This window comes from Sceloporus undulatus, chromosome 3 (assembly GCF_019175285.1).
Source record: "Sceloporus undulatus isolate JIND9_A2432 ecotype Alabama chromosome 3, SceUnd_v1.1, whole genome shotgun sequence".
In the NCBI taxonomy this organism is placed as follows: domain Eukaryota; kingdom Metazoa; phylum Chordata; class Lepidosauria; order Squamata; family Phrynosomatidae; genus Sceloporus; species Sceloporus undulatus.
In genome coordinates, this window is record NC_056524.1 from 124,805,835 (window position 1) to 124,818,991 (window position 13,157).

Genomic DNA, 13,157 nt, shown 5'->3' on the forward strand with positions numbered 1-13,157 from the left:
TAACAGTCATGGCCCCATACTATGGAATCTTGGGATTTGTGGCTTGTAGTGGCACCAGAAGTCTCTGACAGAGAAAGCTAAATATCTCACAAAACTACAAATCCCGACTTCTATAGCACTGAGCCATAACAGTCATGGCCCCATACTATGGAATCTTGGGATTTGTGGCTTGTAGTGGCACCAGAAGTCTCTGACAGAGAAAGCTAAATATCTCACAAAACTACAAATCCCGACTTCTATAGCACTGAGCCATGGCAGTTAAAGCAGTGTCAACCTGCATTAATTCAGCTGTGCAGATGCACCTTTGGAAGCCTGATGGCTATAAGTGAAGTACATTACAAACCTAAAACTGAAGGAGAACCTTGTACTTAGGCATTGCCCTACTGCAGGGAAATATCGATTCATGGCCAAAGTTCCAAATCAATATTTCATTCTCAAAGACATTATACATCCACAGTGGAAGAAGCCATAGCAGAGAAACAGAGCAGTATACTGCAACTTCTGTTTCTGAGGTCTGGCTAGGTAAGGAAAAACAATCAGACTGCACAAGGAAGAGGTGAGTTCAGCCAGCCTTTCCCAGTGTTTTAATAGTAAGTTCAGAAGTCTGGTGATTAAACAGTTGTATTGGGAGTGAGGGAAGGCAATCCACATGTTTTGGATCTCACCTCCCAAAACTACAGACCACTGGAGAACTGTAGTCCAAAACATCTGTAAAGTCAAAGGCTCCCTGTCCCTGACTCACACAACCAAACATTAGCAGCTGCTGTAAGCCAGGCCCAAGAGCATTTGCCATCTTTTTTTTGTACAGGAGTTTCACTATACAAAAAGGAGAAGTAAGCAGAAAGGGACAAAGAAAGTGGACTGGGGTACACAACCATTCTCTGCATTCCTGCTTACAGTTCTCTTGCAGCCCATCACATCTGGTCTCTTACCTCAATCAATGTGAAAAATCCCAACATTAAGTATGATTTCCAGTAGCACAGCATAATTGCTTTGGTTAAATGTGGCATTCTTGCTTCTTTTTTAGCCTTCTGAACCTCTTTCTCCCAGTACCTGTAAGATTTAAAAAAAACAAAAGAATTAAAGATACAGAAGAATATTGGGACAGATTCGGGGACAAAGAACAGGGAGAGGAGAAAAAAAATAAGTGAAAAATCCAGAATTGTCAATCCATGGTTGCAGTTGATTCATCAACTGAAGAAGCATTCAAAACAAAAGAATTTGTGTGGGTAGCAATAAAAGACTAACCTTCTTTTCCATATATATTATTCATTTGTTATTTACCAAAAATAAGATGATTATATAAAATTAAGCCAATTTCATTATAAACTATAGTGTGTTCTTGCCTTTTGCAGGGATCTGTTCTGGACCCCTCCGCATAAGGCAAAAACCGCTGGGAGAGATCATCCGGAGACACGGGGCGCAGTGTTATCAGTACACTGATGACACCCAGATCTGCTTCTCTGTGTCTCCGACTGATGCAGTGACTAGGGATGGCATCTCTCCTCTGGATGCCTGCTTGGAGTCGGTAATGGGCTGGATGAGAGAAAACAAACTCAATCTGAATCCAGAGAAAACAGAAGTACTGGTGATAGGTTCCCCGGGTCCGGGTAGTGAGATTCGCCACCCTGTCCTGAATGGGGTCACGCTCCCCTTGAAGGACTCAGTTCGCAGTTTGGGTGTGCTCCTGGACTCGTCGCTCCACCTGTCATCTCAGGTGGATGCGACGGTCAGGAGCGCTTGTTATCAGCTTCGGCTGATACGCCAACTGCGCCCCTATCTGGACCGGAGGGACCTTGAAACTGTAGTACATGCTCTGGTAACCTCTCGATTGGACTTCTGCAATGCGCTCTACATGGGGCAACCCTTGTACCAAACCCGGAAACTTCAATTAGTGCAAAATATGGCTGCTAGATTGGTCGCTGGAGGTTCCAGGTCAGACCATATAACACCTATCTTGAAAGATCTTCATTGGCTGCCTGTTTGCTTCCAGGCTCAATACAAGGTGTTGGTTATTACCTATAAAGCCCTAAATGGTTTGGGCCCAGGGTACTTGGAGGACTGCCTCTCCCCATATAATCCGCCCCACACACTCAGGTCGGCAGGGAAAAATTTGTTGGAGGTCCCAAATGCACGTTATGTGAGGACCTCACAACGGGCCTTCTCCATCTTGGCCCCAAGAATATGGAACAATCTCCCTGATGAGCTCCGCTCCACCACTTCTTTGGATCTTTTTAAGAAGAATCTTAAGACCTTCTTCTTTTCCCAAGCTTTTCCCCCATGACTGTTGATCATATGGTTTTTGCCCTCCACATGGCACGACTCTTGTAATGTTTTTGGATTCCCCCACTCAACTGGTTGAGTATTGTTCTTTTTAATCCTGTGTATTGGTTTTATGGATTGTAATGTATTTTATTAATATTCTGTATGCCGCTTTGATCACATTGGAAAAGCAGGATAAAAAGAAACTATTATTATTATTATTATTATTATTATTATTAAATTGCGCGTATGCTCAAGCCCCATTGAAAATAATGGGGCTTGTGCATGGCGTGTGACATGGCATGCGCACCACAGGCAGGCGCGCCACTGTTCTCCCATCATGCAGCTTTCAGCATAAGCTGAAAGCCGCATAAAAGGCATAGTACAAATGGGGGCAGACTCACTGACTCCTGCACTCAATGGAAACAGAAATCTTCAATTGGAATCATTATTTGCTATGGCTTATCCTTGAACTAACCTCCAAAAACCAAGAGGAAGCCACCATGAGAGAAAAGAGAAAAGAAAGCAAATAAGAACAACAGACTGGTTCTGTTAGACTAACATGCCTTCAAACTGCACTAAGGAGCAGGTCCTAGTGAAGCAATAGATCTGTATCTGGACTACATCACCTCAGAATACAGGGGTAACATGAGCTCATGGTAGAATACAGGGAGGATTTAATTTTCAAAAATAACCATGAAATCTTTTATAGGCAGGAAGGGAGAAAAAAATTAAAATAAGCAATATTTTAAAGTATGCATGGGATAGTCATTTAAAAAGACACTTGAAAAGTCATTAATACCAACAACAAAATATTCAAAAGAGAGAGATCTAGAATCTACTGGCCAGAATCTACGTAACTATAAAATTTAGCAAAGATTTTAATGATACTGAGCAAATCTGACTGTCCTAGATTGCTACCCCTACCTAGATAGCCAAATCTCCACATGGCCTTCAGATGTGAAGGTATGTGATGCTTATATGCATGGACAGAAATCAACATTTTTTTAATGATTTTCAGAGAAGCTGAAAACCAGTTTAATTATAGTTCAAAAACTTTATTTGTGTGTTCCTTCCACTGTATGCAGTCCATGCACAGAGAGGAAGGGAGATGAGCACACCAGCTCAATCCATCCAATCCACCCTCTTGGTATATTGTGTTCTTTGCTTTCAAGTAATTTCTGATTTATGGTGACTTTAAGGTGAACCTATCACAGGCTTTTCTTGGCAAGTTTCTTAAGACAGGGTTTGCCATTGCCATCCTCTGAGGCTATGAGACTATGACTTGCCCAAAGTCACTCAGTGGGTTTTCATGGCCCAACGGGAATTCAAACCCTGCTCTCTAGAGTTACAGTATAATCCAGTGGTCAAATCACTACGCTACACTGGCTCTCCACCCACCTTCTTGTCACCCTTTAAATTTCAGAACTTTAAATGAAACATAGTTGTGAAAATCATAAGAGGAGCTCTACAGAGGAAAGAAATTTATGGTTCACCTCAGAGAAAGGTGTAGTTCACACAGATAAATATTAAGGAAGAAAGATCTAAAGCACGCAACACCACTTCCTTCCTTGCATACAGAGCTGATGTGCTGTGAGAAGACGCATACAGAACTAATGACACACTGATTCTGGAAGAAATCTAAAAGCCAGATTTTTTTACACATAAGAACCTAAAGTCTGCCCCATAGCAAGCACTTTAATGCACAGCATGCAAAAGCCCAGACATGGCAAGAAACTGGAAATGCAAAATTTTCCCTTCGTACTCTTCAGAAATCTTTAGTCTGAGGAAGTAATTTTGCAATGGTACAAACTAGAAAGGCAGAAAAACCAAATCACTATCATTTATACACTGTTATTTACTCACCACTGCAACTCCTCCCCCAGCACCTTAGAGGAATCTTCCGTGAGTACTTGATACATATCATCTTCTTCTAGTTTTCGTTTATGACCAATAACAAACAATGGATTCAGCCACCTGTTTGAATAATAAAACATTTTAAAATCAATCCTAGTAGGTCACATGCAAAGAGGGAATCTTTCTGACAAGTTTCTCTGCAAGAGGGGTGGTCCAAGTGAGGTTCACGGGTCCCATGTAAATCCTCCTGGCTATTTTTCCAGATCCTAGAAACACCCTACACACTTATGTTCTCTCTCCCTTAATTTAAATGAGGATTTTAACCACAAGCCACAAAAATAAAAAGAAATTGAATCCTGGCCACTCCTGGCACCCTTTTGCACTGCATAATTACAGCGCTATGATTGCACTTTAAGTGCCATGGTTCTGTCCTATATAATCATGGGCTTTGCAGTTGAGGGAGGGGCCTTTTGAATTCTCAACCAGGGAGGTCCTCTGGTGCCTCACCACGCTACAAATTCTAGAATTCCATAGGATACAGCCATGGCAGTTAAATTGCAATCATAGCATAAAGTTTCCTTTATCCAGAATTCTGAAATATTCCAAAACCCCAAACTGCTCGCATGGATGACTCAGAAACGGACACCTCTGCTTTTGATAGTTTAGTGTACACAAACTTTGTTTCATGCACAAAAATTATTTAAAGTATTAGGTCCAAAATAACCTTCAGGCTATGTTTATAGGGTGCATACAAAACATAAATGAATTCCATGTTTAAACTTGGGTCCCATCTCCAAGACATCTCATTATTTATATGCAAATATTCCAAAATCCAAAAACACTTTTAGTCCCAAGTATTATAAGGAGGATTCAACCTGTATGTAGAGTGAAAAGGTTCCAGGTTTATATTTTTCCTCCTACGATATTTTTAGGGATGATGCAGACTGTGGTAGGCTCTAGGATGGAAAACCGATTCCCAGTCTCTTGGGAAATAGTTCATTCCACAACTATTAGAAAGGCTGGTAAGAATGTGAATAGCAAAGCTATTCATTATAGTGTGTAAATAAGGGTGCATTATAAACAGAAATACATCATCTCTAGTAATTGACTGATTAAATGTTTGTAATGCTCTAGACCAGGAAAAGAAGATGTGTTACCACCCAGATGTTCTTGGACAGTAACTCCTGTAATCATTTGCTATTGTGTATGTTGGATAGGACTAATGGAAACTGTAGTTCAACAACATCTGGAGGCCCACATATTCCCAGTTTCTAGTTTATTCAACTAATAGCATTACAAGTACCAGAGTTTCTGCAGGATTGTCTCTAGCCACATGAACCTCCCTGTTCTTTTATATTTGCTGGAAAAGCTTTGCTGAAGGGTCATTCACAGTACATTAAAATCTTTTTACCATATGGTAATTTTGGAACAATATGTTAATTGCCTGGTGGTGGAGTTCACACAGGGAACAAACAACTCTTTGCTCTCACAAGCATTTTATGGTTAATTTGTTGTGCTGTGGCTTCTCTGTATCACTGATATTTTAACAAGTATTACTTTTACCACTGTGTTTACATTTCTGCTACATGACTTCTCAGGGTATTGTTTTTATTTTGCTAATTTTATATTACCTGGAAAAGAGAGATTCATTTTAAGCAACAAAAACAGTGGAGTGGAAATTTTAAATAGTACCGAGTTTTCGGTTCTAGAAGTTGGAAGCCTCTGCAACAATGACTAGAAAATCCAAATATCCATAAAGCAAACCAGACCAAACAGAAATACAGTTTACAAGAGTAAGAACGTCAAGAAGTACCCAAAAAAGCACTAGATTTCAAAAGAAAATGTACTGCAGTCAATTGAAGCAGTTCAAAAGAGTTGCCCATTCCTGCGAACCAGCAACATATGAACCTCAACAGAAACTGATGTGACTTTTTTATCACCATGCCATCATCAAGAACTGACAGGTCTTGTGAGACCAAGCAGTCCAAAACTTTTCACATCTTCATTTGGATCAGATCGGAATAGTCTAGATTACTCTATTTCATGCTCCACCATCCAACTGTAAAGACATTCTGGAAATAGTAAAATATGATATGTACACGCAACTCACATTGAAAGCCAATTGGCTGTATCACTCTAGCAAACTACTTGAATCATTTTATCACTGTCTTGGTTTATGTCTCAGATTATGAAATAGCATTTTCTTTTCCTCATAACCGGATACCACTGAGGACTGGCTTATGTAAGAAGTTCCATGCAGAGATTCTCAATATACTACTTGGTAAACAAGTTTCAACAAGTACCAGGTGCTGTAGGCTATATTTCAGACAAAGGTAATGGCAAATCACCTTTGCCATACTCTTTGCCTAAGAAAACTCTATGAAAAATTCATAGTTGCCGTAAATCAACTTGAAGGCAGTGCCCATATTCACCCGCTGATTCAACTACTTGGCCCCCAGATGAGACATGTTTCAACTTTCATCCAGCATCTTCCAACAACCAGGAAACCACCTGCAATTAAGGCATGGAACTGAAATGTGAGTAAAGAAGCAGTCCTTTAAGGCTGCCACCTGCGCGTCTGTTCTGCTCAGGCTGCAGAAGAAAGTGTGGGTTTTCCCTCCTCTTCCCCTCAATCCCTGTGAGAAGAAGCTTTGTACTCTAAAGCCTTTCTGACTCACTGCCCTTTGGACTTTCAATTACCTTGCAAGATTTTGCTGCTACTTAAGTCTTTTTGTTAGCTTGCTCATTAGCGCTACTTTCATGCTCACTCCTATTTGGGCCTGAGAAGAATAAGATTTAAAGTGCTTGCTGTGCCTTCTCCCCACATGGGGCAAGCCCTTCCACTAAGGCAACACTGTGCCTCATGCATCACCATGCTCATGGTAGCAGGGATTTTCCCAGAGCATGTAAATGGATGAAGGGGGGGGGACTACCACTCTCAAAATCCAACACACACCCCTCACTCACCAACATGTAAAGCTAAGCTGATTTGGGGATCAGAGGCGAAGCAGTCCAAACATTTACTTTTCCAAGCTCTGGATTTTTCCTGCTCAAGACTGTCTTTGGCTCGTATGGTTCTCATGTTTTTCTGAAACCCCAAAACAGAGGGAGGCTGCAGAACCTACTATGAGATGGAAATACAGTGAATTCTTGATATCCGCTGGGGTTTGGTTCCAGAATCCCTTGTGGATACCAAAATTTGTGGATGCTCAAATCTCATTAAATACAAGTAAAATGGTGTCCCTTATATAAAATGGCAAAATCAAGATTTACTTTCTGGAATCTATGGCCTGTTACAGACTGCCAAATAAAGCTGCTTCAGGTCTCTTTGGAGGTATGCTATTTAAGTGATGCATGCATCCTAAGAGTCCGGAAGCTGCACCAAAGCTGCCCTCCAGTGCTTAGGAATGGAGTGTGGCTTTGGCGTGACCTCCGGACTCTTAGGACCCATGCATCATTTAAATAGCATACCTCCAAAGAGACCCGAAGCAGTTTTATTTTGGCAGTCTGTAACAGGCCTATATGTTTTTAAAATATTTTTATGCCATGGATGATTGAATCCGTGGATAAAAAATTCCATGGACATGGAGGGCTAGCTGTATCTTTCACCTTTTTTTCATTTTGGTATGTTGAAAATGCAACGTGTAATCTAACCCTATGTTCGAAATATGTTCAGTACATTGGATAGCTCCTTAGGGTTTGGATTCAAATGCTATTCTGACACAGAAGTCATCAGTTACTTCTAGAACAGAAGCAAAAAACACAAGAAATGCACATAAAATATAAGAAGACACAACAGATCAAAGTATGAAAGATTTTAGTTTCATGCTTTGATTTGTTGTATCTTCTTATATTATATTGTATAATGTTTTTTATTTTTAAAAAAGGATTACATGCCATTTAAACATTTTTAAAAGCAAAGTCAAATTGGTTTATAGATGTCTACTAGTTATTCATCAGTACAGTTCAATGCCACAGGAAGGGGGAAAGAATCAAATAATTCTGATCAAAAAGCACTAAGAAAAATTTATATATGCCTGATTTAGTCTCACAGATGGGATAACTCACCAGATGTAAAACAGGAAAGAGAAAAACTATTGTTACATTTCAATGATCTGCATTTAATGGCATTAATGAGCAGTATTGTTTGGTTTAACTCTTCCTTAATGTTACTATCAAATATCAAATCTCAGATATTCAAACCTTCTTGATCTTCCTTCCATGAAGTTTTGACTCAGTTGTCAGAACTGAAATCCTCACTAGTACTATCATGCCAGCATGCTTATCTCTTCGCTGAAGTGAGCATGGCTTTGATTACAGTCAGTTCAACTCAACTTTTTTTTTGTCATAAACCAACAAGCATAAAATATAGAATTCTTTTTTTAAAAGTTATAGATTACAAAACAGTATCAAATACAAATACAATATAAATACAATACAGTAAAATATTACGGAAGGTATAAAAATCAGGGGGATATTAAGATAATCAATGCTGGATTATATTCTATTATGTTAGCTGACTGCTACATGTTTTCCATACTATGGCAGCAAATGTCTTCCAGTTTTACTTTTATTCCGCTACATACTTTGTTTTTCATGTATCATTTAAAGCATATCTATTTGAACATGCTTTGCGGGCATAATGCAAATATTAATGACTGCGGGCATCTATATTGCTTTTATAGTTTAGCAAATATTTGTTATTTATGCTTTTAGATATTTGTCATTTTGAACATGTGTAATTTTATGATTTTTGACTGGTGGTGTTCAATCTTTTTAATTTGTGGTTTTAACCAAGTAATTTGTAGTTTTAGTCAAGACTGTTCCTATAAAGAAGGGCAGAGTATGAATAAAATAAATCAAATAAACTTTCTTTTACATTTTTTCCCATTGTGATGACTCTTTATCAATATACTTTACCTTCTGGAACTCATTCCCCCAAATCAGCACTAAACATGTATAGAATTTTGTATGCGCTCATTAATGAAAATAAGGAAGATGGGAAGCAGTACAAAAGAAGAGAGTTGAGAGATGGCATGGGCAAGTGTGGCTTTCCAGATTTTATTTTTTATTTTGTTGTAAATCAAATCCTATGATCCTTCACCATTGACCATGCTGGCAGAAGTGCTGGGAGTTGCAATCCAGCAACATCAAGGCCTCAGCTACTCGCCCTGGCTTAGCAGTCCATATCTGAAGAGACTGTCAGGGAAATCTTATTTCAACACTAGTAGAGCCAGCATGGCATAGTGGTTTGAATGTTGGGCTATGACTCTGGAGACCAGGGTTCAATTCCTAGCTCGGCTATGAAACACACTAGCTGACCTGGAGCAAGTCGCATGTTCTCAGCCTCAGGGGAAGGCAATGGCAAACCTCCTCTGAACAAATCTTGCCACCAAAACCCCATGACAGGTTTGCCTTAGGGTTGCCATAAGTCAAAAATGGCTTGAAGACACACAACAACAGTACACCATCCTCCACCAGTGTAGTTTCCTGGAGTCAGCAAACTAGTTTATGGGAACTCAAGGGAAAAGTGGGGTCCACCACCACCACAAACACCTGTCCTTTGAGAAAACTGCCTTATTCTGCTTAAACACAGAACCAACAGTGGACTTCTGCATCCAATTACTGCCACACTACTCAAGGACTCTTTTCTTATTCCTATCTTCTCACCCTGTTCCTCCACCTCTACCATTATGAAGACTATGTCCTTGGCTGGGAGTGGGAAGCAGGAGAGCAGAAGGTGAAAAGTGTGCAGATTTCTTAGGACTCTTTATCCCCAGCCACTGCTTATCTTTCAACATCAGTATCTACACGGCACACCTAAAGGCCAAACAGTCATACTCTTTCTTTGCAAGTCATTTGAAAAGAAGCAATGTGAAAATGGGATGACTGCACTGCAAAACCTGGGCATGACGGACTGGCCAAAGAGCCCTCTTAGTACTCAAAAACTGTGTTGCCTAAATCCCTATCTGGGCTTACAGAAAGATCATGAGAACTGCACAAGAACTAGGTAAAGATCTCATAAGGTGACCATAGATCTAAACCACCCCTGCATATTTCCACTCTCTATTGCACAGGGCTGTTGTAAGGGTCAACAAAGGCAGTATCTACACTTGTAGGAATAATGTAATTTGACACCACTTTAACTGCTGTAGCTTCATTGTATGCAATCCTGAGATTAGAGGTTTTACATGGCCTTTAGCCTTCTCTGCCAAAGAGTGCCATACCTTAAAAAACTACAAATTCCAAGATTTTGTAGGATGGAGCCATGGCAGTTAAAATAGTGTTATTTAAAATAGTGAATTATTTCTACAGTGAAGATGCGCCCTGGGGAGGAAGAAGAAAACCATGGACAATAACCTGAACTCCGCGGAAGAAGGCAGGGTATAAATGTAATATATACCTACTAATATTAAATTAATACTAAAACATGGAGCCAAGATATTTGAAAGACTCTCTCTCTCTCTCTCCATATGATCTTACCTAGAATTTGCTGCATACCCAGAATCAGCATCTAAGTCCTGTTACATGCTCCACTATTCCGAGGTTGCTAGACTGAAAACTGTGGACAGCTGCTGTACCTGTAAGGGTTGTGCAGAAGAGAGAATGTCAGCAAGTGTTGCTTGTCAGGTAGCAAGCAACATTTGCTGAAATTCACTCTTACACAATCATTAAAGGTAAAAATTGCCTCCTCCTGTATAATCTATCCCATCCACAGTTTCTCTGGGAGATATTTACTCCAGTCAGCCAGGCATAGGTTGGCAAATGTCACTCAGAGGACATTTCCTTCAACTAGATTGTGGAACGACCTCTCAGATGAGATTTAACAGATGAATATGCTGCCTGGATTTTAAACAGCATTAAAGACCAATCTCTTCCGGAAGGCCTATCCAGATTATTTTTAAATTATGAATTTTAAATAATGAATTTTAAGCTATGAATTGATTGTTTTATATGTTCTTTTACACTGACATTACATGTCTTGACTGGTTTACGAGTTTTAACTGATGTTATGCGTTTTTATATGCAGTGTGTGTGTGTATGTGTGTGCATTGTATATGTATTGTATTGAAATCTGTTGCTGTTACCTGCCTCAGTCCATGGGGACTGTGGAGTAAGAAATATTACTACAGTTGTTGTTGTTGGTATTATTATTATTATTATTATTGAGCTGTCCCCAGTTTTCACTCTGGCAACCCGATTCCAAGAGGCTAAATTGATACATACCATATAAAGGCTTTCTCTGTAGCAGTACCTTGACAGTGGAATGCTTCTCAAGGAATGTCAGGTCGGCTGTAACTTTGACCCATTGGATTCATTGGAATTTGCTTTCATGGAACTATATTCTAAGGTTTAGTAACACTTCAAAATACTGACCAGTCCTTGGTGGTGTGGGCTTCAAGTCACCTGTCAACTTATGGTGACCCCATGAATTTCACAGGCAAGGAATATTTAGAAGTCATTTTGCCATTACTTCCCTCTGAAATATAGTCTACAGCACCTGCTATGCACTAGCCATCTCCCTTCCAAGTACTAACCAGAAATGACCCTGTTTAACTTCCAAAATCAAGCAGGATCTGGTGCCTTTAAAGTAGTACACATCTTGCAATCCACCAAGCCAAATGCAGCCTACCAGTCATGTCAGGCAGTAGACATAAAGGGTTCAGAAAACCTCTGCTTTTGTAGCCTATCCAAAACTGAAAAGTGGGGGAGGATGAATGTCTGTCAAGCACTTGGCAATGGGGACGTGTGCATTTGGTGGAGCACACGTTATGCCAGCCTATGCTAGACAAAAACAGAACATACAAATATAGCAACAGGAATTTTCCCATTCCTTAGGGCACAACAAATGTTCATAACTAAAACAGATCTTGGCCCAAGCTTTCAAAAGCAAACTCTCAGCCAGTGCACCAACAAATACCAAATCTCAACAGCCTTTTCAAATCAGTGCTCTGGGAAATCATTTTTCCATAAACTAGCTTGCACTAGTTTACAAACTAGCAGTGCATAACCAAACAAGGGGGACTTGACTTTTGCCTATCCAACTTGTTGATATCCAAAATACAAAATAACAAAGGAAGGACACAGTCATGAAAAGTACATGAGGCTGAACTTGGTTCATTCTTCCCAGTTCTCAGTTCCTTATTTGTGTGCATTTTCAAAATAAAGTTAAATAATCATCTGCGTTAGGGCATGCACCTAAACCACAAATCATGCCCACAAGGTTGTTGTTTTTTTGAGGGGGTGAGCAGTTTCTTGTTCTTTCCTGTCTCAATATACATTGTTGGTTTGAGATGGCACACTTCACAGTGTGCTCTCCTCTATGAAGATTATCACACGGAGGCTTACCGTCATTGCTAACTCATCCCTAAAGTGCTTGTCCCCTGTGATTAAATCGTCATGGAGGCATTCCCTCATCTCTCCTGTCATTAAAGTGTCATTTCTCCAATAACAGAAGTTCCTGTTATTGGAGAAATGGCTGCTCCACGAATGTTTTAATGATGGGAGAGGCAAGGGGACGCCTCCATGATGATTTAATCATGGGGAACAAGTGCGACTGGTGATCAAACCATTGAACTTTAGGGACATTTTAGCGACATTTTAATGACAATAAGCCTCCGTGTTATAATCTGCATACAGATTTGAGTCAAACAAGTCTTGATACCACCTGATAGAGGAGTCTCTTTGGGTTCCAGGAGCCAACTTCAGCCTCAAGGAGAATACTGCGTTTTCACTGACACTGGGAGGTTCATCTACAGTTAAGAACCATATACTGTAATGCTCTAAAGTTAACATGAACAATTCAAAGTGAGGAAACTATGGCATACAAGGCTACTCCGCTGTTTCATTAAATAATACAAAGTTTACTCATAAATGCAAATATTACAGTGGCTCTTTTTCGAAATAACTAGCTAAATCTCTGGCATAAAATATAAGTAGAAAATTGCTTCATAGATAACATGTTTCACAGATAACAGATCTTACACTTCTATCCTATGTAGAACTTTTTATTTGTGTAAAATATTCCACCCTGTATG

The 13,157-nt window shown here is 39.8% G+C and overlaps 1 protein-coding gene across 3 annotated transcripts in view; it reads right to left on the bottom strand.

Moving 5' to 3' along the window:
- ABCC4 (ATP binding cassette subfamily C member 4) overlaps window positions 1-13,157 on the bottom strand; it is a 191,347-nt gene that overhangs the window by 163,459 nt on the left and 14,731 nt on the right. For all 3 annotated transcript variants that reach the window (XR_006103129.1, XM_042460587.1, XM_042460588.1), the window contains exons 2-3: window positions 4,129-4,239; window positions 933-1,053 (exon numbers count right to left, since the gene is read on the bottom strand). Coding sequence is in view for 2 of the 3 variants with exons in the window: in XM_042460587.1 (XP_042316521.1) it covers window positions 933-1,053; window positions 4,129-4,239 (232 nt within the window). In the remaining variant the exon portion in view is untranslated. The remainder of the gene's footprint in view (window positions 1-932; window positions 1,054-4,128; window positions 4,240-13,157) is intronic.